This window comes from Podarcis muralis, chromosome 1, assembly GCF_964188315.1.
Source record: "Podarcis muralis chromosome 1, rPodMur119.hap1.1, whole genome shotgun sequence".
NCBI classification, from domain to species: domain Eukaryota; kingdom Metazoa; phylum Chordata; class Lepidosauria; order Squamata; family Lacertidae; genus Podarcis; species Podarcis muralis.
The window spans coordinates 18,127,582-18,154,313 of NC_135655.1; the positions used below are offsets into that span (position 1 = coordinate 18,127,582).

At 39.6% G+C, this 26,732-nt stretch overlaps 1 protein-coding gene across 2 annotated transcripts in view; it reads left to right on the forward strand.

The window, feature by feature from the left end:
- SETD3 (SET domain containing 3, actin N3(tau)-histidine methyltransferase) overlaps positions 1 to 26,458 on the forward strand; it is a 46,119-nt gene extending 19,661 nt beyond the window's left edge. For both annotated transcript variants that reach the window (XM_028715116.2, XM_077924230.1), the window contains exons 7-13: positions 13,909 to 13,967; positions 15,301 to 15,415; positions 19,345 to 19,419; positions 21,806 to 21,972; positions 22,776 to 22,861; positions 23,788 to 23,948; positions 25,075 to 26,458. In XM_028715116.2, coding sequence (XP_028570949.1) covers positions 13,909 to 13,967; positions 15,301 to 15,415; positions 19,345 to 19,419; positions 21,806 to 21,972; positions 22,776 to 22,861; positions 23,788 to 23,948; positions 25,075 to 25,521 — 1,110 coding nt within the window. In that variant the 3' untranslated portion in view covers positions 25,522 to 26,458. The remainder of the gene's footprint in view (positions 1 to 13,908; positions 13,968 to 15,300; positions 15,416 to 19,344; positions 19,420 to 21,805; positions 21,973 to 22,775; positions 22,862 to 23,787; positions 23,949 to 25,074) is intronic.
- Positions 26,459 to 26,732: the final 274 nt, after the last annotated feature.

A 26,732-nucleotide genomic window follows, 5' to 3' on the forward strand; every position in this document is an offset into this window, starting at 1 on the left:
GGGTAGAGATGGTCTGCTGGAAGAGAGCATGGCTAACTGGCTGGAGCTCTGAACAAGAACATTTTGTGGCAGCTAAGAGATAGAGCTACTAATCAGGAAGCCCGTGATTTGAATCTGAGCCATTCTTTCCCATATCTCCCGCCCCACCCCCCCAAAACCCCAAGCCACCTGTAGATGGGGAATAATACTGATTTATCTTACAGGGCCGTTGTAAGGATTGCAATTAGATATGCACATGGAGCATTTCAAACACCTGAAAGTGCTTTACAGATTTCAAGCATTGTTGTCGCTGTCTAATGAATTGTGCCATATCTCGTTGGAAATCCAAGGGGTTGTATGAGAGGCAACTAGTACTACTTTAAAAAATGCATGCTTTCCATCAGCTGGCAAATAAATACATAGTATCTTATCTCCTCCTGCTCTCACAAAGACCCTGTGATAATGACTGGCATAGGTTTTAAAAAAAGAAAAACTAAAAATGCAAAATCAAGCATAGGACAAAATCACCACAGAAAACAGGTATGAAATCAGTGGCATAGTTGAGTTTCAAGGCTGACCTGAGTCCAAGTTCAGCACTCTCTCCTGCACCACGGTGGCTTTTTGTAAAGTAAAGTGATGGCATTTTGAGGTATTCTTTTGAGATGTGTTATGTTTGCTTGGTAGCCAGTAATCGCTTCTTCATGAGAGCAGAGGGGAGGTTTAGAAGAGGGCTGTTTTCAGCTGAGCTCTACCTGTCTCTAAGTAGTCTGAATGTTCATGAAGATGGCAGAGACTTCTTCCTTTTACAGTTGCTCCCAGCTGAATATTAGTCTGGTTTGACAACTAAACACAGGTGCATCGCTGGCCTGCCAGAAATAGCCCATTGCTCCAGGCAAAGGACAGCACTGACACCATTGAAATGTATGCAATTTGATACTTAAAATGTGAACAGAGGCTCTTAAGATTGCACTTCAAGAAAGAGAAAGGGTTTGGGACTTAGATGTTCAAGTTACTTCAGGAGGGGTTTTCAGTTTGTTCTAATATGTCCATTTACTTGCCCCCCTCCCCCCCAGTTTGCGTGTGTTACTACCATTAGCATGTTATGGGCACTGAATGTGCACAGCAGAGTGAACAGAATCTGTTATATTTATTGCATAATGCTGGATTCTCTATTCACTGAAATGTGGTGTAATAAGCACAAGAGGGAGCCATATAGTTTTACATTCAGAGTGAGATTCCTTGTTCCTTGAAGATCTATAATTTAGTTTGCCTTTGTAAATGAATATGCAGTGGTTTTCTGTTTTAACTTTCCCCCCAGCTTCACAAGGGGCATGGTCGCAGCCTTCTGTCAAGGGGAATTGGTCCATAGATTATTGCAGAGCAGTGCTCTTTAGCTCATAAAACATAGGCAGCAGTACTTTCCCAGCTGAACCCCCTTTTCTGCCAGATTGGGAAATGAGAGAGGGAGAAAAAAGTGAATGATGAAAGCTTTTCATTCACCTTCTTAGTAACAAAACATTTCAACATAAGTATTGCTTTCAAAACAGTATTATGTCTCTACTGCCAAAATAACACCCCTAGAAAACTAACATTCCTCAGTCTTCAGTATAATTTGAATTGCTTCCAGGGGGGAAAGAGCCACAAAACGGTTAGGAAATTTGTCAGGGGCATTAACTATTCTTTAATGTCTCCATATTGATCATTTCACAGCAGCTTTCCAGTGTTTCAAAGCTACTTTTCTAAAAGTTCTACGGACGGGGAAAGGTGAAACCATCATACAGTTAACACATCTGCCTGTTGTCTATTGCTTTTGCACAGTTAAGGACCAGGAGTGTATTTCCCTATATTCATCCCTACAGGCAAGGTGCTACAGTGGCAAGGCCAGAATGCAGACAGCTGCTTCCTCCTCGATCTGCATGCCAGAGGAGAGGTACCCACTCCTGAGTGCATTTGCCAAGTCAGCAAAAGGATCTCCCTGAGATGCTCTCTTTACAGAGAGGCCTTTTTACAGTAGAAAATATGTAGCAAGGTATATTGGCTTAGATACGTTCTTATGGACTGGTGGTGGTGCAACATGTATTAGAGAATAAGTGGGGCACAGCAATCTCTGGATATAAACCATACAGGAAGGACATACTGGAGGTGGTGTTGCTCTGGAAGTTAAATAGGGCATTGACTCCAGCAAGCTAGAAATCCCCAAAGGGACAGAATCATTGTGGGTGATGATTTTTGGTCCCAGTAGTATTTTAGTACGTACTGGGGACACAGTATCGTTCCCTGATGAAAATGTTTGGGAAGATCTAGAGATGAAGAATGAAATCAAGCAAGCATCCAGAAGAGGAAATATTGTAATTTAATTAATTAATTATTGTGTAACTTACACTCTAGAGGGCAAGGGACACGGGTGGCGCTGTGGGTTAAACCACAGAGCCTAGGACTTGCCGATCAGAAGGTCGGCGGTTTGAATCCTCGTGACGGGGTGAGCTCCCGTTGCTCAGTCCCAGCTCCTGCCAACCTAGCAGTTCGAAAGCACATCAAAGTGCAAGTAGATCAATAGGTGCTGCTCCGACGGGAAGGTAAACGACGTTTCCGTGCGCTGCTCTGGTTCACCAGAAGCAGCTTAGTCATGCTGGCCACATGACCCGGAAGCTGTTCGCTGACTCCCTCGGCCAATAAAGCGAGATGAGCGTGCAACACCAGAGTCGGTCATGACTGGACCTAATGGCCAGGGGTCTCTTTACCTTTAACTTTGCACTCTAGAGGTATCACATTATATAGTCGCTATAGCAGGTGATTTACAAATGGGGGGGAAACACTCATAAAGGGACTTCACAATTTAGCAGAAAGGCATAGATAAAGAGTTCATAATGCCTGCAGAAGAGAATAGTGATTAAAGGGGGGGGGGAATGAAGTTGTTTTGAATATAGACAAAGATAAGGATCAATAACAATGTTGTTTTAGAAAAGAGTCATGTATCAAAAGAATGAAGAGATTAAATATAAAGTGAGGCAAGTGATTAAAAGTTGAATTTTAAAGTGTGAAATAAAGTGGAATCCAGTGAAGTTGACAAAGCCAAAGCAGGAACATTGTGGAAGTGATGAAAACAGAAAATGGGACTTGACTCAGCATTCGTAAGAGAACCAAGATGTAGATTAAGGAAGGCTGGTGAGAAGAACATAATCAAGATGAGAAATAATAACAGATTGAAAAGTGTTTTAGTAGTGCTATATGGAAGAAAGGAATTAATCTTAGAAATATTGAGGTCATGAAAAAAGATCTGGCAAGGTCACAGATATGGGAGGAAAAGGATAAAGTGGAATCAAAAGCAATACCTAGATTATAAGTGTTATAGAAGAATAGCAATACTAGTTAAGAGGGGGAGAACAATGCAAAGAAAAGATCTGGCAAGACCAAATTCTTAAGATTTAGTTTGAAAAGACAAAATTGTAATTGCCGACATAGAAATGATAGGAGAGATCATAAAGAATATGATGAGTTGGGGCCTCAATACAGATCCCTGCAAGAGACTAACAAAATGAGGGAAAATTTGTGAGAAGGAACCATTAAAATACATTTTGAAATAATAATTAGACGAATATTGTGAGGGCAGAAACTCTGTTTGGCTAGAGACAGGAGAAGAATGGAATTATTATCAAGACACACAAGCCCTGCTTCCCGAACACAGTGCGTTCCCAGGAAATTGTTCGTTAGGCGAGTGTTTGCACAATGAGCTGATGATTTCCATTATTTCCTATGGGAACATTTCTAATCCATGATTTGTCTGATCCCTCTCCCTCCCTCCCTGCTTTCTGCCTGAAACAGCTGGTTTCAACCAGCACAACACAAACAAGTAAGGAAGTGGGCAACCTTCTGATATTTGAATCAGCCATTTGTGTAGCAAGGTTGGGTTATAATTCTTTGTGTTTGGATAACTGAGATTTTGAATAACGAGCGTTCCAGTAGTGGGATCTGTATGTACCATCCACAGTATAGAACTAGCATATTCTATATTGCAAGGTGAGGATCCCTGCTAGGCAGCCTGAAGCACACAGCAGAGTGTGTCCCTTTGCCACACTGCCACCCAGGATTTGGATACTAATATTTTCAAGATAAATAGAAACCAATTCACTAAGTCCCTTTTCTGTAACAGTGGGAAAATTGGGAGGCTGAGTGAGAACTTCCCATTTTGAAAATCATAAACTTCTCATTTGGGAAACAGTTATCTCCTGTATTTTGGACCCTGCTTGCCAACATAACTACTTTTAATTTATTTCTGCTTCTCTGAATGGCTTACGATCCCATTAAAATAGTCTCCCCAAACACTTTGTCTGAAAACGCTGTGCTTCAAAACCATATATGCCAATATTAGATGAAATTGTTTCTGCACATTTTTAAGCCGCACTTGGGAGAAATATTATGTTGGCTAGAAAATACAGAGGTCTATGGAGACTCTTGCTTTAGAAGATGAGGTTTCTAACCCCTCTCCTGTCCACAAATTCAGAAGAGCGGTTGATTCTGCAGCTATAATAGTACAACCGCTTATTTTCCTCATATCACGTTGCACTTCCAGAGAGCAACTGCCTCCATCCCCAGGGATGTTATCTGTGTTTTGGGACTCCATGCCTCAACAGTTAATCATACTTTTTCACTGATACATAGGCCTTATTGTTAGGATTTAATACTTTTTTTTCTTGATGTAACTGCAGTTATGAATGTTCAATAAAATCAAAGCACAGTAGAAAGCTGGTGTATCTAGAGTGAAATACTCAAAGGAGATATATATTCTAAGCACTGTTAAACTATTTAAGGGACTTATCTTGGTGGAAATTAGTAATTTAACTAAATTAGAAAATGGATTATCTTATACACTCTTAGAGTCAGTGTAGGAGGCTGGAATGTTTCTGAAGTGAAACTTATAAAATGCTTCTTTCTGTGTTCGCTGTGATAAAACTTAAGCATAATTGCTTCCCTCTATTCACATCTCTGAGTGCTGTCCAATAATTGCTGCACTAGCCAAAGTAATCCTAAGTCATTTGAAAGTCCTAACATACTGCTCTGTCTTGTACGCACTGCTCTTGCCATGTAGAAAGGGTTCTGGGTATTCAACAACGTGGTGCCCCTAGTTCTGGAAGTGGTACTATATACCCATCATGTGCTATACATGAGTGCAATTCCATTGTTGTTTGCTTCAAGTAAATATGCATAGAATCAGACCATTAGTAACTTTGATTCACCACATTATTGAATGGAAAATATTTAAATCTATGCGTGATTCTAATTAATTGTAATTAGTGGGACTTTAAAATTCATAACACTGCAATCCTAAGCATATTTACTCAGAATGTCCCAATGTATTCAATGAGTTTATCCTAGGTTAGTGTTTATTCTAAGGCACGATCTTTTTCATTGTTTCATAGGCCAGCTGGAAGGTGACATGGGTATAGTAAATAAATTTGAGATATTACAATGTGTATACCCATCTCTCTCTCTCTCCCCACCCCCCAATACCTTTGGTTTAATGGATGCTGGTCCTTCCATATGATTGATCTACTTTGCCCTAGAAAGCTGTGTGGGTTTCCTAAGGGTACATCTTTTGAGTGTGCCTTTCTGCATAATGCAAGCTGACAAGAATTACTGTTGGAAGAGAAGAACTATGAAGAAATCTACTCAAAAGACATTGAGTTACTTGCAGAGTATGTGCTAGTAGAACACTGGAAAGTTGGTTGATGCACATTTAATTATAGGCTCTTATTGACTAGTGACACAGTTTTAGCTCAGCTTTTGTTGGTATTTAATTTTTAATAATAATTAATTGTAACAATACTTCAAATTTATTTATTTATTTAAACACACACACACACACACACACACACACACACACACACACACCATTTGATTGTAGGAAAAAACCTCTAGTACTAATTTATTGTCAGTTATATTTCTACTTTGCCCTCACTGGCCAGAAACTGGATAATGTATTTTTGCTTACAATTCCTTTCACTGAAAGGGTGGAAGCCTTGATTTTTTTAAAAAAAATAAGAATTAGGAAAGAGGCCTGGAATATCCTTAAGGTGATCAACCTCACACCTTCCCATGACTATGCCCTCTCTATTGTTTTCAGTTGGGGTGTAGGCATTAAAATGCAATGATACTTCTCTTAGACTTAAAAAGTCATAAAGATGGTTGCAGTCAGTTAGAAGGCACAGCAAGGAACTATTGCTGTGTAGCCTCCCAGCTGTTTCAGCACTGATTCTCTGGAGCAGATAAGCACTTGACTAACCCATCCATAGCTAAACAGTGTTGGGGTGTGTCGAGCATTATTTATGCAGACTCTTATTCAACGTGGCCTCATTTCAAAATAAGTTGTGAAATACCCTATTTTGAAATTTGGTATTAATTTAATGTCATTCAAAACTCAGATGGCAAAATTTTTTCCTCTGTATGTCCCCAGATTATTTCATTATCAATGTTTCTTTGAAGGTTCAGCTAACATTTTTTGCTATTTATATTGTGCATAAAGTTACAATATGGTGTGCTTCTAAGTATCAGGAATGATTTAGTTTACCTTGTGGCATATCACTTAAGCTGTGTTCCAATTTAATGCCAAACCATGGCTTGGTGATCAGAAAAATCTTTGCTTGTTCATTTGCCCCTTCTTCCTCATTTTACACAAGTTCTTTTTTCCACTTCCTGAGTTTTGCTAACAGTAGTTCGCTGTGATATTTGAATAAGCAAACTGTGGTTAGTGCTTTGCTTCTAAATTTAAATTTGCAAGCTGGGTTTTGGAAGTAAGGCACTAAATTTAGCTTCCCAGTTTAGTAGTCAGTAATAAAGTGATAATAGTATTTAGGTCTAGTAATGCATAGAAAGGTGCCTTCTGATCAATATTGTTTTGATTATATGTTGGAACTATTTTGATCTACGTTATTTTTTTAAAAAGTATTATTGCTGACATATTGATCTTTTGTATCTGAATTGGAGTAATATACCCACCTAGTCATGATCTTAAAACAGTCCACCCTTTTTACTGTATTTATGGAGAATCTATATGCCATTTGCAAAATGTTTTCCCATATATCCAGTAGTATATTTTTGCCGATTATGGGGGCCCATTTTTTTCATGTAATCTCTTATTTGTTCATATTCTGTTAACGTATTTGTTAAGCAGCTGATATCATTTATTAACTTCTGTAGTTTTCATGATAAGGTGTTTGAATTCAGTCGTATCTCATTATTTGCAAACATAATTTCAGTTATTCTTGTACACAGTACTTAATTTGAAAGCACTCAAACCAGGTGAGTTTCTCTTTGATACGGCTATTACCTAATCAGGGGAACAGCTGATTTAATCACCTGAGTTTTAGTTGATTGGCTAAAGCTGCATAGGAATAAAATAGTTTAAAGTGGATGTACATATGTGTTGTATCAGTTTAGAAGAGGCATTCTGCTTCCACGTGAAAGAAGAGTGGGAATGCCTCTAATAAAAGGAGTGATGATGCCTCCTCTAAGATACCTCTTCTTGCCACTTGATGTATTGTACTCATATTGAAACAGTTACTTCATCAACCAGTGTACCTTATTAATCAAATGTTGCAGATCTGCTTTTTCTATTATTTATTTGTTTAACAGGACTTGCAGTTACAGCAACTTTAGAGAGAAGAGGTTCTCTTAGAGCTGTTTGCTTCTTAGAGCTGTTTTTCATGGCTGACAGAGCAGTAGCAGCCAGAAAGTGCTGATAGATTTTACTGCAGCAAGCCTTATGCACATGCATGGCACATGCTTGTTTTTTTCTGCACACTTTACACGTTGGTCTGAAATCATCATGTAGCATCCAGTCTGATTGTTAATGAGATCTCTCCTCCCCCTCCTGCCTATTAATAGGAAGGGGCTGAGGAAAAAAAGATCTCATTAGGATAAAGGGGAGACCACTGAGAATGAGGCAGCAAAGCATTGTGCTTGGTCAAAAGGGGGAAAAAGCCTTGAGCTCTGTGTTCAAAGACATGCAACTTAACAAGGTGAAAATCTTAAGCCTCTAAGTACCTTAAAGTCCCCTTGCTTTTTTGCCACAAAGGTCTTAACTATAACCCACGTTGAGATGATACAAAGAAAATAACCTCATCTTGGTGCCGTTCAGGGATTCCTTGTGGCTGTTGGAAAGATGAGAATTAATGTATGGATTCTTTTCACCAGCAAATTAAGCTCATGTGAAGACATGGACTTCTGAAGGCCTCTTCTGGCAGCCATCATATTCTACAGCATACAGTTAACATTAACTGGTCAGTGAACTCAGATGCATGTGTGAGCTATTAATACAGGAATGAACTCAATCCAGATTCTGCAATGCCATTACTCGCTGCAGGAAAACAGTTGAAGGTAGTTTTCTGATTGCTAATCCAATACATTAAGCAGCAATGCAAGTGGCAGCTGATATTTAAATACAGGCACATTTCAGTGTTGCTCTTGTTCTCTCCTTCCTTCTCTTTTTGTTTTTCTCTGCACTAATATATTTGTAAAATTGGAATAATTAAGAGCAAGGCTCCCATTGACAGGAGAAGAGGTGATAATATATTTTCCAAGGTGGCATGTGAACTCTTCACTATGTCAGTTATGGAATTGCCTAGCTATGTGTTAAAGTGTTAGTTATAATCTGGATAAATTATTAAGCAAATGGAGCTGACCATGATCTTAGTGATTGAGGTAGACATACATAGGGTTGTACTGCATGCCATGGTCTCTTGATTCACCATCTATTAGAATTAAATTTCCCATCTCCAAACCTTTCCTTGTTTACAAATATCCATGTAAATAGTCTTATTACTAGTCCAATAAAACGGCAGTGTGTGCTTTTCAATTAAGCATTTGTCCTAATGTTCCCATTTGCATTTTTTTAGAAGTCTGCTACATATTCAGAGTTGACTAAAATAAAGTGAATGTAATACTGTTTCTAAAGCTAAGGAAGCATGAACTTAAAAGATCTGATTTTTGCCATTTATCAACTGGTTGCTTCATTTGAATAAGTGTCTATCTCTTTTTGATCAACCTGAAAAATTTGCATGCTCTGCAGCAGCCATATTCTATACTTTATTAAATATCTGTCAATTATAAATATCAAGGTTTTACATTAATGTCAAGATAGTACATCAAAAATTCATGGAATATGTGACTTTTTCCAAGGGTATTTAATACTTAATGCATTTGTGTCATTTTTCTTTCTAGATATATTGACAGGTTTTATTAAGTGTTTGTTAGGGAGATTTCATTTTTACCGAGGGACTGTAAAGAGAAGCTGCATGCTAAATCGATTTTTTAATCAGAGTATTCTTCTCTTGGTCACTTCAGCAGAGATACGCCAACATACTTTAAAACTCTGGAAAGCATTCTCAGAAATTCAGCAATTAATTTCTTTATAACACAATTCTCTAAACACGTATATTTTGCTGTGAAACAGTAATAATTTTGTATTATAATTCAGTATTGTTTCCTGTGCTCCATTAAGAGTAGAGCTTGATTTCTGGAACTGTACAAATAAGGAAATTTCCTTTGAAAAACGTATCTTAAAAGGTACAGATGGCTTTCAAAAACATTGTATAAAGCTGTTGACTTTTATTTTCCCTGATCATTTTTAGTTTTTGCCATTTAACACATTATTAAACACCAATTGTGTTAGATACGGAATGTGTCCACTTTCAGTGCTATTTTAGTATCGGCAACACAACCAGGATAAAACTGGAACTATAAATGTGCATCCACAGATTGAGAAGTCCTATGTTTTCCTCCTTGAAATAATACCTTTATGGGCAAAGCATACACTTCAAAATGCATAATCAAGTTTGCATTCTGTTGCAACTTTCTTCTATGGGCAGTGTTTGATGAATTTGTATGGTTTGGGGGCAGGAAATGAGAAAATACTGAGAAGGAGCTGGAATCAGGTTAGTAACCAAGGGATGACAAACATAGCATTTACACATGGGCCACATAGTCCCTTAGGGCAGGGGCAACTGAGATGATGCTCTCCAGATTTTGGACTACAAGTCACTTCAGCCCCAGTCATGACCAGCGTTGAGGGATGATGGGAGTTGTAGTCCACATCATCTGAAGGGCACCATGTTGGTTACTCTTGACACAGAGTGGATGTGTAGATTGCATGTTTTTAATGAGAGTGTACTGTTAAGACTATGTCCTGGACCAGAATACCTTAGGAAATGCTCATTTGCATAGCCTGAGGTGGTAATAGGCAAGTTTCTATGTATTGAGGCTCTGCTCTAGGCTTCCTCTGTTCATGAACCCGCTAGCATGTGAAGCAGAGCCCTTTTAGTGGTGATTTTCCAGAGGCAGTGATCTGCTCCTTTTTTCGTGAGGTTAAATTGGTCTGTTCAGTACAAGGCTTTTAAGTGACTTTATGGATACCGTCGTACCTCAGGAGTCGAATGCCTTGTGAGTCGGAACATTTTGGCTCCCAAATGCCACAAACCCAGAAGTGAGTGTTCCGCTTTGCAAACGTTCTTTGGAACCCGAACGTCCGACGCAGCTTCTGTAGCTTCTGATTGGCTGCAGGAGTTTCCTTGGTTTCCAAACGTTTTGGAAGTCGAACGGACTTCCGGAACATATTCCATTTGACTTCCGAGGTACGACTATATATTTGAATGTCATATTAAACCATAGTTCATGTTTAACACTACTCAGAATTCCCCATTTCACTCTTCCCTTGATCATGGCTGCAAAAAGCCACAAGCCTTGCTTTGTTGCATTGGAGTCAGAATTGTAGAGTTGGAAGGGTCATCTAATACAACCCCCTGCAATGTAGCAATCACTTGATAACAAACTTGGGCTATGGCTCGTGGTTTGTTTGTAGAGCCCAAGTTCAAAGGACACAACAAGCTTGTGGTTTGGCATGGGCATAAGTAGAGCAAATCAGGGAATCATTAAGCCACAGTTGAACATTAGGGTGGCAGCTTGCTGGACAGAACAATTCCCCCTCGCCTCATATATTGTTCTTGGGGTTCCCCTGACCCCCTCAGCTAATTGCTTTTGTGGTTGAAAGTCCCATTGTGCAAACAGAGCTTCCACTGACCGGGTTTATTAGGTGAATTCTGGTTTAATGTGACATTGGAATCAGTTGTATATTTGTCTTGTTTAAAGAGCTGTTGTTGTTGTTTTAAAAAAATCATAATAATGAAAACAAAAACAAGGTCAATTTTTAATTTTCTGTAAGCCAACATCGTTTTTGTTTTTGTCGGTTTTTTTACTGGATAAACATAGATTTCAAAACAATAAGGTCTGTGTGAGCTTTCATTCTCTGAAAAAGTTAGCTTCTTTCAGTCTGTGGTGAAGTAATCTGATCAACTATATCTTAATCGATGTTAAATTCCATCTTGAAGAAAATTGCCCTTCTGCATGTTTTTAAGACAAGAGTTCTAAGGCTGTATTCTGTATTAAATGTGTTCCAGTTTGGTACCAGTAGGTGGAGTCATAGCCATTCTAGCAATCCCATTTTTGCTTCAGAGCGATCTTAACCAAAGGGTATGACCGCTTAGCTGGAAGAACCCTTTTCTTAGTTTAATTGTTACACAAAAATAATGTACAGTAACAGCACTTTTTGTCTAAGGTTGTTTTATGATGTCCATAGGTATTTTCAAAAAGGGTTTGCCCATAACAAGACAAGATGTTGGCTTTCTAATGTGTTTTTCCCTGCCATGTCAATGCAAAATATCTAAGCAAATTAATAACCAGTTATCTGTGAACATTTTTTACTTGTCAAGGTAACTTTTACCAAAATCGGACCATTTGTGTAACCTTGAATTATATATTTTCACTGTATCAATGCCCACATTGTCAAACAGCAAAAACGGGATAACTGAAAAATTATGTGCTTGGTTTTGATTTCAATATGCTTTTTGATTTATAATGAGACTAGTGATAATGACTATCCTAAATTGTGACACTGAGCTTAACACAAATTATTCTGAGAATATGCAACTAAAATAGTCTGAAATGAAATTTTGCATGTAAACCAAATCACTTATTTTTTATTAGTTGAGAGAGCCGTGGTTTTCAGAGCTAGTCCATCCATAGGGCTAATTTAAGGGGTTGGAGAGAGCAGACACCTGGGACATAACACCCAATTGGCAGTCTTTTGTAATATATAATTTGCCTAAAATTGTGCACTGAGCACAAGCTTTTGTTTTCTAATTGATTTACGGTTTGAGCCACTTTTACCTCATCCCCTACTGTCCTGCACACAGTGCCAGCAAGTACATTACTGTGAGAGATGATAAATTACCATGCACTTGTGATGCTAATGCATCAAGAGTAAAAAAAAAGAAAAAAGGAGCACACTACATAGAGCTCCTTGCATTAACAGTGTTGCAAAGATACATCCAAGCAAAACTCATTTGTATCATTAGAAATAACCATTCATTTGATCACTTACTGAAACCTGCCTATTCAACTGTAATTGAAATGGAATATTAAAATGATACTGTTAATGGCTCTCAATCTCTTAAGAGGGGAAAGGGTTTTTTTTAAGCATTTTCAAAAGGCTATGATTCTTTTTAGCTACTGTGTTTTAAAGTGCATAAGGCAAAGTGGCCTTGGAAGTACTTGAAGTCGGTTGGCCAGAAACGGGAGGCTAGTTCTGTGTAATTAATTCCTCTTTTAAATCATTCTTATTTCCTCATAATAATTAAGGTAGGCTTGCCATATTTCAGAAAGTAAAATTCCTGAGACACCCCCAAAGTCGTTGAGCTTCCTCTTTCTGGGGCTGGCTGAGCGGCAGGCACCGGGCATGTTATGAGCTCCTTCCCAAAGGGAGAGATTTTAGATTCAGATTTGCAGAGTTCGAAGGGACCTTTAGGATCATCTAGTCCAACCCCCTGCAGTGCAGGAATCTTTCACCCAACACATGGGACTCAAACCCACAACCCTAAAATTAAGAGTATCATGCAGAGCTATCCTTGGGGGGGGGGATGGTTAATGCACACAAACAAACAACCCCTCCCTGCTCAGAATCCTTTTCCCAACAGATGTGGAGGATTTCATCCCAACCCCAGAGTGAGATCCCAGCATTCTGCAGAAGGAGTAGGAATGACAAGTTCACATTTCCTTCACATAGATGGGAGGAGGCTTTCCTTTTTACCCGCCTTGGTTTCCCCTCCGCCAGGTCAGAGAAGACCAGAGAGACTCCATCTCAAATCCTAGAGAGTCCCTGCCAGTCAGCACAGACAACACTGAAGTAGAGGGACCGATAGTCAGCTTCCTACACTCCCAATTCTAAGCATGGTTACTCAGAGCTTAATTCCATTTATCTCAATAGGGCTTACTGCCTTGTAAAGTGCAGAGGCGTGCATCCTTTAACATGTGGTATGTCCAAAATATAATTATATAACCTATGCATGTGACCATAACTGCTTCAACATTTAAATGTATTATGACTTGCAAGGCATGTGTAACGTCTGATGATTATTATTATTAAAAAAAGAAAAAGAAGCATTTTTGGATGTAAAGGAAGAGAGATGCTTAAAATACATTCACCCCAAAAGTGTGACTGAGAACATAGAATTAACATTTCAGGTTAAGAAAAGAAAAGAATTGGGACAAGCTTTTTCTCAATCAAGTTTTTATGTGTGGCGTGGAGATGGGAGTCCACCTTAAATGTGTGTGTGTGAGATGTTGTGGGTTCCAGTCTTTGAAATATGAAGAAACAGATTTATAGCGGCTGCTGGGCACAACAAATTAAGTTGACAGTGATGTATGAGAGCATAATAGCATGATGATCCCTCTGTAGCGCGGCTGGACGCCTCCTGCTTCATTTGGCTCTTGTTAGGATCTGTTAGGCAGCTAAATAATGAAATTCTGCTGACTGATTTCTGGTTGTTGTTTTTTGTTTTGTTTTTCCTTTTCAACTCTTCTCTGAATCCTCTTATTTCTCAGACCCATCCTAATGCCAGCAAACTGCCATTAAAGGATTCTTTCACTTATGATGATTACAGGTTGGTTTCCCTTTTTATATAAAAGTGGGTTGTTAAATGCCTTCAAATGCCTCCCTAGAAAATAATCAAGTTATTAATCATGAATCCCTGGTCCAGCCATAGTAGTTATATTACAGATAGGAGAATATAATTAATTTAGCCATCTAGATTTTAACATCAAAAGTTTTATAGCTAACCAGTTAGCATTAGGTAATGGTTGTTTCTAAATGCTGTTGCATTACTTTTCTTAATGCTTTATATTACTTTTTTAATTGGCCTTGGCCCACAATTACTTTTTAATACTCTGGTATCTGTTAAAACAAAAGTAAGACCCTATATATACAGATATATATGCTGGAGCATGCTTTGTAAGAAAAGGAATAACATTCATAGAAGTCTTGCTATGTCTGAATTGACTCCCAGAGAAATTATCTTAATCTTCTGACTTATTATTGACCTGTCACATCAAACCAATACATTAAGCAAAACTGGATACAACTTGTTTGTTTGCTTAGTCTGTCCCACATTCCTTTAGGTTTTCAAAAGATAGATGCTGCAAGTGATTTATTATTATTATTATTATTATTACTACTACTACTACTATTATTAACAACAACAACAATAATGTTAGTCCCCTCCCATCTGACTAGATTGCCCCAGCCACTTTTGGTGGCTTCCAACAAAATATTTGAAATACAATGAACCATAAGTCATTAAAAGCTTCCTTATACAGGACTGCCTTCAGATGTCTTCTAGAAGTCATATAGTCATTTATCTCGTAGACATCTGATGGGAGGGTGCTTCACAGGTGGCACCACTACTGAGAAGGCCTTCTGCCTAGTTCCCGGTAACTTCACTTCTCATAGTGAAGTTACCGCCAGAAGGCCTTCAGAGGTGGACCTTAGTGTCTGGGCTGGACAATGGGGGTGGAGATGCTCCTTCAAGGGCCAAAGCTGTATATCGCTTTAAAGGTCACCATAAGTGGACAGAAGACAGTAGATTGGCAAGGGATTCTGATTCCCAATTGTTTTGCAGTAGCAACAGCAAGCAAAATGACCCCCCCCCCCCAAAAAAAAAAACCTAGGTTGTTGAAATGGAGAAAGAATGATGTTCTTCTGAAAGAACTGTGAACTCATTTCAGTTCTTATACTGAACAGTTATTCCTTGGCTCTTGATGTGCTCAGAGGCACCCTGTTCAATTCTAACAATATGTCTTTTTCACCCGACTGGTTGGTACTAAGAGCAGATTCCCCCCCCCCCCTGCTATTGGCAGAAAGTTGGGAAGGATTATAATCTGAATTGGAACTTTTTGTCTATCTATGGCTTTCACTAAACTGAGTATTTTGTCTTGTAGATGGGCAGTTTCCTCTGTCATGACACGACAAAACCAGATTCCTGCTGAGGATGGTTCCCGGGTTACCTTAGCACTGATTCCTTTATGGGACATGTGTAATCACACCAATGGGCTGGTAAGAACAGTGTTGTTGGGTTGTGTGTGTGTGTGTGTGTGTGTGTGAGAGAGAGAGAGAGAGAGAGAGAGTCCAACAGCACATTGACTAATTCACAGTGGCTATCCCTGGGATAATGGATATGTCTCAGGTTGACAAGACAACTCTAAATATGTCAGGACGAAGAAGATATTTTTAACAGGTGTTTAACACACAAAAAAAAGAAGGAGCCAAACACTCGGAGGTAAAAGAATTCCAATACAGTGGTACCTCTGGATACGAACGGGATCCGTTCCAGAACCCTGTTCAGATCCTGAAGTAAACGTAAGACCCGACTGCACATGCGTGGGTCGCATTTCGCCGCTTCTGCGCATGCGCATGATGTCATTTTGAGTGTCTGCGTGAGCGGTGAAACCTGGAAGCAATGCGCTCCGTTACTTCCGGGTCGCCGTGGAGCGCAACCCGAAAATATTCATCCCGAAGCTACTTCAACCCGAGGTATGACTGTCGTAAGCAGCAGAATGGGGGGCACCCTCTAGGCATGAAAGGTGTTGATTTGGGGATGCAAATGTTTGTTTCAGAGGACCGTACCACCTTAAAACTAATAGCTGGAAAGGAGAAGAAGTACAATATAATGTTGAGGAACAAAATCATCAATAAAAGTTTTGCTGGGGGGAGAAAGTATATGCAAAGGAACTGCTTTGTGCAGAAGTTGTCTTTATCCAAATCTGCAGTAAAAACAGAGATATGTTGCCTCCTTTCTCGAGCTATGATGTTTGATACCAGCTGATGGATCTCTTGTATCTCTGTTTTTCTATAGTATTAATACTAGTAATTTTGGGCTTGTTGCATGATGATCCTCTCTGTCCAGTAGGCTCTAAACCTCTGGCAGCACCAGCAACCAGTTTGACTGTCAAGTCACAATACCGCTAGAAAATAACAATGAGAAATACATGAAGACAGTATTCTTGACAGAGTTCTTGGAACAGGATGATCTAATTAGTAGTGTCAGGAGCAAGAGAAAGCAGGATGGACACGGTTCCAGCTAAAACCAAAAGAGCCTTTTATTATTTAGCTTGTGGAAGAAGAAGAAGAAGAAGAAAGGCCCATGGGGTAGAGCAAGAATAGAGATGCATTATAGCTGACGTGACTGGAGAAACATCTCGCCACCAACTTTGCAGCAGACTTCAAAGAAGGCAGGGTCGTCTCTCTTCCAGCTTTCATGCAGTGAGTCAGGATTTCATGGAATCAGTATGCCAGAGTATGGAATCAGAAGCCAGAGTTGTGCTAAGCTCACAGGGAAATGCTTCATTGACGGGACTTGCCCATTTGTTGTAGCACACCTGGGTGTAAACAGTTTTCATCTGCGCTGGGACATCTGCACTGTCCCATTTGGTTGGCAAAGACATTTCTGAACCTCATGCACCTTCTCAAAACATAGCTGCAAATAATATAGCAATCTCAAGCCTAGGTCCATATGCAGCCCTGCAAGCCTCTCTGTCTAGCCCTTGGCATTCCCTCAGGCTGGTGCTCCTCCATGCCTCTCGCTAACCTGAACGTGTGCCCCCTTCAAGTGCTTTTGCCCGAGTAGATGTGTCCTTCAACTGGGATGATATGCATGAGTTTTGCCTGGATAGAGTGTGCGTTCGTGTAAACCTCAATAATTTGTATGGCTGGAATGTAGCCAGCTGTAATAAAGGGAGGAGTCGTCCTATCTGTTGCCCTTCCACCCTCAGTCCATGAACTGTAGTGGGGACCTATAACTAAACCTGACCAGCACTGTAACATTGAATTTGCATTTAGCTTTAAGCATTTTCGGAAGGGGTAAGGGGAATCCAAATTTGCATTTTGATGAAACATTTTCTTAATGCATCATTTTGTGCATATATTGGCCTATTTTTCATGTCTTAAGGTTTACTTTTCATGTCCCTTTGATATAGAAGGGGATGTTTCCCTTGAGCTCAATGAATGTTGTGGGCAGGTTGATACTCAAAATCAAAACTGTCCATTAGCTCTTTGGATTTTATTTGGTTCGGAGCCCTTTGCTGTGGCTATTTGCTTTTCCTAGCCTCCCTCCCCCCACCCTTGCTAGACTGTAGTCTACATTTCCCCTGGGTGTTGGTGCTGGGGATTAGCTAGGACTACTGCGCTAGTCCTTATGGGTTTGATCCCCCATGGATAGTTTCTCCTCACTTTTCAGCTCCTGGGACAAGAGGAATTTTTTTTTTATAGAACTATAAAAATCCGACATGCCCAAATTCCAAGCTGCTTTTTTGTTTGGAACACTTGTATACAAACAAAAATGGTATAAGGAAAAGAGAAACCTTTGAGAAGGACAAAAAAGCAGGAAGCTATTCCGCTAGGGAATGAGAGGAACAGCTTTTTTAAAAAAAAAAGAAAGAAAGAAAATGAAAGCCCATAAAACAAGTTTCATATGCCATAAAACCAGGCACCCTCCCACAAATTCTATATATCGAAACATTAAAAGAGCCCTGAAACACTTGAAACTGATTGTCATCCAATTTAAAGTATTCTGACTAAAGGTGTTAGTTTGAAGAAGAAGAAAAAACATTTTCCCTTTGTGTTTAGATGATGGCATGTGTCAGAGCAGGCAACATACTAGAAAAGGCATTCACTTGTATGTGATATAAGATTAATACCTCCTCTAAGATGATACCTGCAACCCTCTCTTTCTTCTTCTGCCTGATTAAATAGGGCACTCTTTTAAATCAATCAAAAGATTTTAAATCTATTGATTTAACTGATTATTCAACTAAGCATTACAGCCCCAATTGAAAACCTCTGTAGATTTTGTTTCAAATCCCATCTTCAGGACACAACTATGTATGAGGCCTGTTCCTTGAGATTGGTATGTTTTCTGTGTTGTACAGCTTGATTTATCAAGAACATTCCTTCTTCATGCAAATAATATTGTGGGACAATTTCCATGTTAATAATGAGCCACTTTAGTCCTTGTGGTTTGATAAGAGAAATATGATTAAGTGGCAACGTCTTCATCTTCCCACAGCAAAATCCCATCACCATCTAAGAATAATTACCTAAGTTTCAGATAAAGAGATTATTTGCAAATAAATTGGAGTCCTCTGAAGAAAGTATCCCCCAAAGATTCACAGTTATCCACTCCTCTTTTTGATTCAGAGTGATGAAAAATGCACTGAGAGTTGAAGTGTGTGACAGAAACTAGTTCTCTTAGTGCAGTGCTGCAGAGGACCCCATGGGAGTAACTTGAAACTCAACAGCACTGTTATGTGCGAGAGGAGTGAACTCAGGACCAACACCAAGTGGTCTAGAAGGGTGCCATTTTTTATAGCTTTTCTATAATATTTGAGAATTGTTGGAGAACAGGTGAGGTCCCTGCAAGCTGGAAGTGCGCAAATGTTGTCCCCATCTTTAAAAAAAAGGGGGGAGGTTATCTGACCAATCTCTCACCAGCCTTTGAAATAGGGTTGGGGAGCCTCTGGCCCTCCAGATGTTGCTAAACTACAACTCCCATAATCCCTGACCATTGTCCATGCTGGCTGGGGCTAGAGGGAGATGGAATCCAGCAACAGCTGGATGGGCACAGGTTCCCCAATCACTGCTCTAAAAGAAAGGAAAATACACGGTAACTTCCCCAAGGACTAAGAGGCTTGACTTTGTTACAGGGTAGTAGGTGCTGTTTATTCTTGTTATTTTTAAAGTAGTGGTCATTTTACATCCTTTAAAGCAGGCACCCTCAAACTCGCCCCTCCAGCTATTTTGGTACTACAACTCCCATCATCCCGAGCTAACGGGACCAGTGGTCAGGGATGATGGGAATTGTAGTCCCAAACCATCTGGAGGGCTGAGTTTGGGGGTGCCTGCTTTAAAGGAAGATCAGGCTCATACAAACAAGGTTGAACTATAAAATGCTGAAAAATTTTCTTCTTTCTTTTGAATCCTCTGTATAGATCACCACAGGCTACAATTTGGAAGATGACCGTTGTGAATGTGTAGCACTTCAAGATTTTAAGGCTGACGAACAGGTAATCTTGAGATGTGTGTGTGTGATTTAACATTTGAAGTTCCATGTGTAGAATTCATACATGTACAGATGCATCCAATTGATAGTAAATACACGCAATTCTAAACTAGCTTCAGGAGTCTTGTTAATTTTCACTGTTCCATGTGACATTCCTAACAAATGTGTTATAAAGACTGAGGATAGATAGCTCTCTTTTTGTAACATAAAAAGTGCATTTGTCATTGCAAAGGAAGAAGAATGCCTTGATCTAATGCAACCTTACCTTGTGCCATGAGTAACTCAGCCATTTTTTGTTTTGGTAGAAATGTTCACGTAGGTGAGGGCATTTAAAATACTTGACCTGAGCATCATGAGCTGGGCAGCCATTGTTTGTTCAGCATTTTGCTCTTTGGCATTATTTAGTTCACATTCAGCTGTTTTCTGACTTCTTACCACTTAACCGTCCAGAAAATAAAAGATGATGTCACTAACCAATTCAGCTGTCAGGATCCATTCTCCAAGGGATGTATAGCTCCTTTTAACAGGCATCAATATCTGCCTTCAGTGCTCACTTCTCATATCCTTGCGATTCATGTTGTCCATTATTACTGTTGACCATTAATTCTTGGACTTCCCTGTGATGTAGTATAAAGAGCTATTTGTTAATGCTGTTTATACCCCACCCTGTCACAACAGCTTGAAGTGGATGCTTCATATAGGTTTACAATTTCTCATAAATTTCTTGCAATTCTGAAACATGTCCCAGCTGCTAATTTAGCAAACAACATTATTAAGTAAAATTATTGGATGTTCTCATAGTCTGTCGCTAACCTCCCTGGGATCTTCAGGTGACGGGCAGTATACAAATTTAATAAAAATAGGTCATTTGTCCCCATAAACTTGCACACAATTAAGTTAAATTTGGTACTTACGGTATATATGTGGGGAAAGTGGAAGGAATATTATGTCCCCTTCTCTAGAGTCCAAAAATCCAGGCATCCATTAGCCACTGGTACCTGAAAAGCAACATGGTGACTGGCACGTGAATTACTAAAGAGATCAGGATGCAGATTTTCTTCTTCTACTGATGCAGGCTGCTGTTCGGGGGACCTGGTTCCTACCTCCTCTGAGTCTCTGTTTTGTTCCTTTCCCAACTGTGCTCCCTTCCTCTTGGTATATGCTATGCTCTGCACCCTTACACTGATATGTATGTGGACTAGCAGCAAGACCTTGTTTCCCCCTCCATCCCCATGAAGAGGGAAACAGACCAGAATATTCCAGCAAGTACAGGGCCGGCCCACTTATGGGCCGGGCCAAGCAGCTGCCTCAGGCAGCAGAAGCCTCAGAAGCAGTGCCGGCATTGGTCCCACAAGATCTTGACGAAATCATGAGAAACCTTGCAAGATTTTGGCAATATCTCACCAGAAGTTGATACTGATGCCAGCGCCACAGCAACAGTGCTGGCAGAGCTGGTGGCGAAATGGGTCACACCGACCCTGGATCCCACTTCTCACTAGTGGGCATAGGTTTCCATTTCTAGTTATTAGGAAAACTTACTAGCTTTGGTGTTTTGCAAAAACTTTGCACCCCTGGCGCTCAGATGATCTTTGCTTTTTTCCATTAAAAAAGCCCAAGTATAAATCCACTGACGGCTAACAGAATGCGACAGAGGTGAAGGATGAAGCAGAGTTGACACACTGGAGAGAGGATAAGCATTCTCTTGGATATCTGTTGAAAAGGGGGAGCACTATCCAAAATTAATCATAGGGCACCAGTTCTGATAACTACAGTACACATTTATAGAATTAGATGTTATTTAACACATAGAGTAGACCTCGAGTCTCTCGGCTAGCTGGCTTCCATTCAGTGGCCTTGGGAAGGTAAGCAGAAGGAAAATCTCAGTTAATTCCCCCCCCCCCCCCACGTAGTATCAGCAAACTCTGTCAGACGGAACCCGGTTCAGGAATAATATAATATCCAGTAATATTTTGAGGTCCCTTTAGAATGTGAATGCCATCTTTTTAGGTGAGGTGTTCTCTTTCTTTGCTTGGTCAAGCCATTTGACAGCTCACAGTACACCATTTTTGGGGAAAAGCTGCACTTCTGTGTGAATTCTGTTGCTCTCTATTTCTAATGCATGTAGTTCTGAAGATGGTCAATAGAGGAGCTTTGGGAACATGTGGGTAGAGGTCTCTATGTTTAGAACAGCGTCCAGAGTGTTTGAGCAAAAGCAGTTCCTAGGGTTAAAGTTTGCATTGTCCATTATTTAAAGATAGCATTCTCATATGCATTGTGGTCTGCAGCACTATAGTATGGGGGGGGGGGGTTGTGTAATGTGTAATTTGTCATTCCATGAGTTGATCCTAAGCTATTTTTCTGTCCCTTCGCTTCTCTTTTCATCCTCCTAGATTTACATTTTTTATGGCACTCGGTCAAATGCTGAATTTGTGATCCACAGTGGGTTTTTCTTTGATAATAATTCACATGACAGAGTGAAAATAAAGCTTGGAGTGAGTAAAAGTGACAGGCTGTATGCTATGAAGGCAGAGGTCTTAGCTCGCGCTGGCATCCCAACGTAAGTCAAATTGAAAGACGCTGTTTTTGTATTGAAACATTTGAAGCTCTTAAGGTCAAGTAGAACATTATAGCAAAACTGCTGTTCATTAAAGTAGGTGGAGCCTACACATTATATCTCACTCCTATATAGTTATCTTAAATTGCTGTTATTAAGCATGTTTGCTGATTATGAGACACGTTTACCAATATCTTTAGAATAAATTGTCTGTTGGAGGGCAAGAGAATATGCCGGTTTGCTATTTTTGCTCTCTGTTTCCCCTCATTATAAAAGTACTGTCATGGTCTATTTGTGACCTATAATGCTTTCAGCATCCTTCATTTTTGAACCATAAATCCAAACACACACTGTTACTTTTGAACCATAATCTTTTTAATTCAGACTATTGTCAGTGTTCTTTGGTTGAATTGCCAGCCATCTTGCTAGACTGAATAGATTTTCTTCTAATGGATTTTCCAATAATTTCTGATGGTCAGTATGTCAAGAGAGCAAGTGTTAATATTTTGTAGCTTGGAAATGAGATTTCTATAGGTCTTAACGTGGTAAATGAAAGCATGCACAATTTTTATTAGATAGTTATATAAAGTAATAGTAAAGTAATGCTTGACTAATCTATTATAGAGGAGGAATTGCTCAATTTTTATCTGAGAAAAGTTTGAACAGCTTCAGTTTAATGCTCAAAGTTGGATTGACCCTTATGCAGCTTCACTTTACAATAATAAGAATATATTATAAATTAAGGATTTTCATACCGGATAATCAAGCTACCAAAGACTGACATCTTATTCCCCCCCTTTTTTTAGTTCTAGTGTGTTTGCCTTGCACTCAACAGAGCCTCCAATCTCAGCCCAGCTTCTGGCTTTCCTTAGAGTGTTTTGCATGACGGAAGGTAAAAAACAAACAAACACCTTTATGAAAAATTGTATCAAATTTTGTTTGATTGTTTGAAGGTCAAAATGGGATTAAGGAAAGAAAGTTCAGGCCTCCAAAGAATTCCAGAGAAATTACTAGCCCACCAAAGAAAAAATATCCCAGCCTTTTTGACCATATATACCATCCTCTGGTTGACATTAATGGAACATTGAAGATATGGAAAGACTATTTTCCAGTTTGCAAAAGCTTTTATAGAATTTTAGAGTTGGAAGGGATCCTGAGGATCATCTAGTCCAACCCCCTGCAATGCAGGAATATACAGCGGTCCCATGCAAGGATTGAACCTGCGACCTTGGCATTATCAACACCATGCTGTAACCAACCTAGGCAAATTTTACTTGTCACAATTGATTACACAAGCGGCTATTTACAAGCCTAGTTTGGAAGCCAAAATATATTCTTCAGGATTTTTATACCTCTTTTCTCTTGGAGATGCTATATTGAGGAAGGTGGGGAATTGCAAATAAAAGATCATTAGTCAGGTATTTATTTATCACTTTATGCAAAAAAAAACAAAAAAAAACCCTCTCGAGGTGAGTTTGTAAGATGAAATAAATAAAAGCAATGTAAAACCACAAAAATTTAAAATTATGAACAATACACACTCTGTGATGGTGAAGCCTTCTTAGGCTGTGATATTTTCACAGACTTAGCTGGAAGAAAATCACATTGAACTTGGTGATGGCCAGAATAAATGGAACAATTCTCTGTTTGAATTTAGAGAATCGATTCTGTGCCAGTAAAGTGTGGAGCTTCAGCTCTGGAGAACTCAGAAAGCAACAGGTCCACTTACTAATGCTTATGAATGGTTTGGTTTTGTTAGCCTTCCCAGAGGCCAAAATAAATGGAGCAATTGCTGATTGTTCTTTCTCCTCCTCACAGATGAGCTGAAGGAACACTTGATAGGAGAGCATGCAATCGACAGAATCTTCACTCTTGGCAATTCTGAATTCCCAGTGAGCTGGGACAATGAGGTGAAACTTTGGACATTCCTTGAAGCCAGGGCATCTCTTCTGTTAAAAACCTACAAAACCACTATTTTGGTAAGACTTCTAAGAGCATGCTCGTACTTATAAACCTAACAGGATATTTGGTCTAATCTCATAGGAATGAGTTCGTCTTTTAAAAACATTCCCTTTGGTGCCTTTCTCCTCTAGAAAGGAGTTAATAGTATTCTTCGTGCTTGAGAGATGTTTAGAGGTGTAAGCTCATCATTTGGCTGCTGCACTGTAGGTTTTCTGAACTTTGTACAATGGTACCTCTGGTTACGTACTTAATTCGTTCCGGAGGTCCGTTCTTAACCTGAAACTGTTCTTAACCTGAAGCACTACTTTAGCTAATAGGGCATCCCGCTGCTGCAGCTGCGTGATTTCTGTTCTTATCCTGAAGCAAAGTTCTTAACCCAAGGTACTATTTCTGGGTTAGCGGAGTCTGTAACCTGAAGCGTATGTAACCCGAAGTACCACTGTATTCAGAAATGGACCATGATCTACAGCCCATATGCTGGGCTTCTGAAAAAAAAAGCAATTTTCTATTTTAGTATGTGTGCGGTACTTTGGGGTTGAGGAGGCAGGAATGGACCTCTTAATGCTTATGATTTATACCCACTTTTCAGACACACTCATTCCAGCTACTCTATAGCAGTGTTTCCCAAGCTTAGTTCTTCTGCTGCTTTTGAACTACAATTCCCATCGTCCCTGACCACTGGTCTTGCTAGCTAGGGATGATGGGTGTTGTAGTCCAAAAACAGCTGGCGACCCAAGTTTGGGAAATACTGCTCTATAGTGTCTTTCTGGGCATGGAAACTCTTTTGTCTTCTTTTGTCTTCGAATTGCAAACATTTCCTTTTTTTCAGACCTCCACTGACTTAAGATTCCAAGACTGTTTCATACTCAGTATTACCTGCTCACTTTAATGACTCTACTCTCTGCCTCTTAGGCCTAGAACACCTATCAGCTGCTCCCTTTCACTATGTATAACTGCATTCATTTTTACATTTGACCTGGCATAACAATGGCATTGTTATGATTAATACAACAATGTAAAAAACTGGTAACTTTTACCACTTACAGAAGTACAGCTTTATGGCTAAAATCCAAAGCCTTGCTTAGATTTTGGTGAATATACCACGTTTTATTCTCTTCTCTTCTCCCCCATTTCTGTTTTTAGGATGATAAATCTTTTTTGGAAACGCATGACCTTACCTGTCACGCGACAATGGCTATTAAACTGCGCTTAGGAGAGAAAGAAATTTTGGAGAAAGCAGTCAAGAGTGCGGCCGCCAACAGAGAGTACTACGGCAAACAAATGGCAGAAGGAGTTCTCCTCCCCAAGTATGAAGAGAGTAATATTGCCTTACTAGAGAATACTGTGGCAGACTCAAGGCTCCCAATTGTCTTGAGAAACTTGGACGAAGAGACAGAGGATCAAGAGGACTTAAAGATTGAGGAAGCCATTGGGGCAGAAGTTGCAGCAAACGGATTTGTGAATGGTGACAATTCTTTGCTTAACGGGACCAAATCGGAAAACGAAAATCTAAATCAAGAGGAAAGTAACAGAGAGACTGAAGATGCCAAAGAATCTTCTTCAGACAGTACTGATGAGGTTAAAGAATAGCTCTAAAATAGTTTTGAATTTATTGTGAAATTGAAAACTAGCAGGTGTTCTCTTCTTCTTCTTCTTCTTCTTCTTCTTCTTCTTCTTCTTCTTCTTCTTCTTCTTCTTCTTCTTCTCCGAACAGTGATTTACATTGGTGTGTTTCCTAACATTTCTTTCTGCAGAGGAAAATGTTTTTTGCTGCTTTATAATAATAATAATAAAAAAGATTTTTAAGTTATTTAAAAGATTTAGCATCCCTTTTCTACTAAGATTGCCATCTTGCTTTTGGAAGACTAGGGTCCAGGAAAAATGAGAGAGGTGGTACCTTTGGAGAATTGTGCAGCCCTCGGTTAGGAAAACGTGTTTACTTCCTAGGGAAGAGTTCAACTTTATCTGCTATCTTTCTGTTCTCTTTTCTCTGACTTCTAAAATGTAAAGCTTGTTTTCTTGCCCAAGGAGGTGGCAAGTTTGACTGACTGACCACTTGGCATAGGTAGAGATCAGAGCAGCACAAAAGAGTAGATGCACTGAAAAGTAGATACACCCTTAAAAATGTAAGGTGGCAACCTTATTTTCACTAGGTTTCAAACGTTAAGAATACATTCTAATTACAGTGGTTTCTATGAACTATCGTTTATTTTGTGGTTTGGTTTACTGTACAAGAAACTTAATTTCCCACCCCACCATATCCTTGAAATCAAAGTGCGCAACTACAGTACATCCTCAGTTTGTTTATTATTATTTTTTAAGGCTTGACTTTTTTAAAATTTCAAAATGGCACTGGTTTAATTTGGTGAAGGAAGAGATTGGAAGCAGCTCAGCCCAGCCTCCAGGTGCAAACTGTGTTGTTCAGAGTGAGGCTGCTCCCCAACCTTTTCAGATTTTCACAAATAGCTAGAGATTTTCAAAGCTACACTTTTGACTAAGAAAATTATTAAAAGTAAAACTTGATTAATTTGTGTCTGCTACTTTTTCATTCATTTTGCATGAGCATAAGCGTTGGACGTATCGACTTAGATTTCGGCTCTGGTTACACAGGCTGCAAGGGAGTTGGGATAGGAGTGGTAAGCGGCAGGGTCTGGGGATGTGTGAATACACACAGCAGGGGTGAGAGGAACTGGATCCCACCAGTGCTTTGGCATGTGGGTGGGGCACTGTCCTCTCAAATCATGTGACAACAAGCGATTCAAAGGTCAGGTATTGGCTTTCAGTGGAAGATTCTTCGTTTG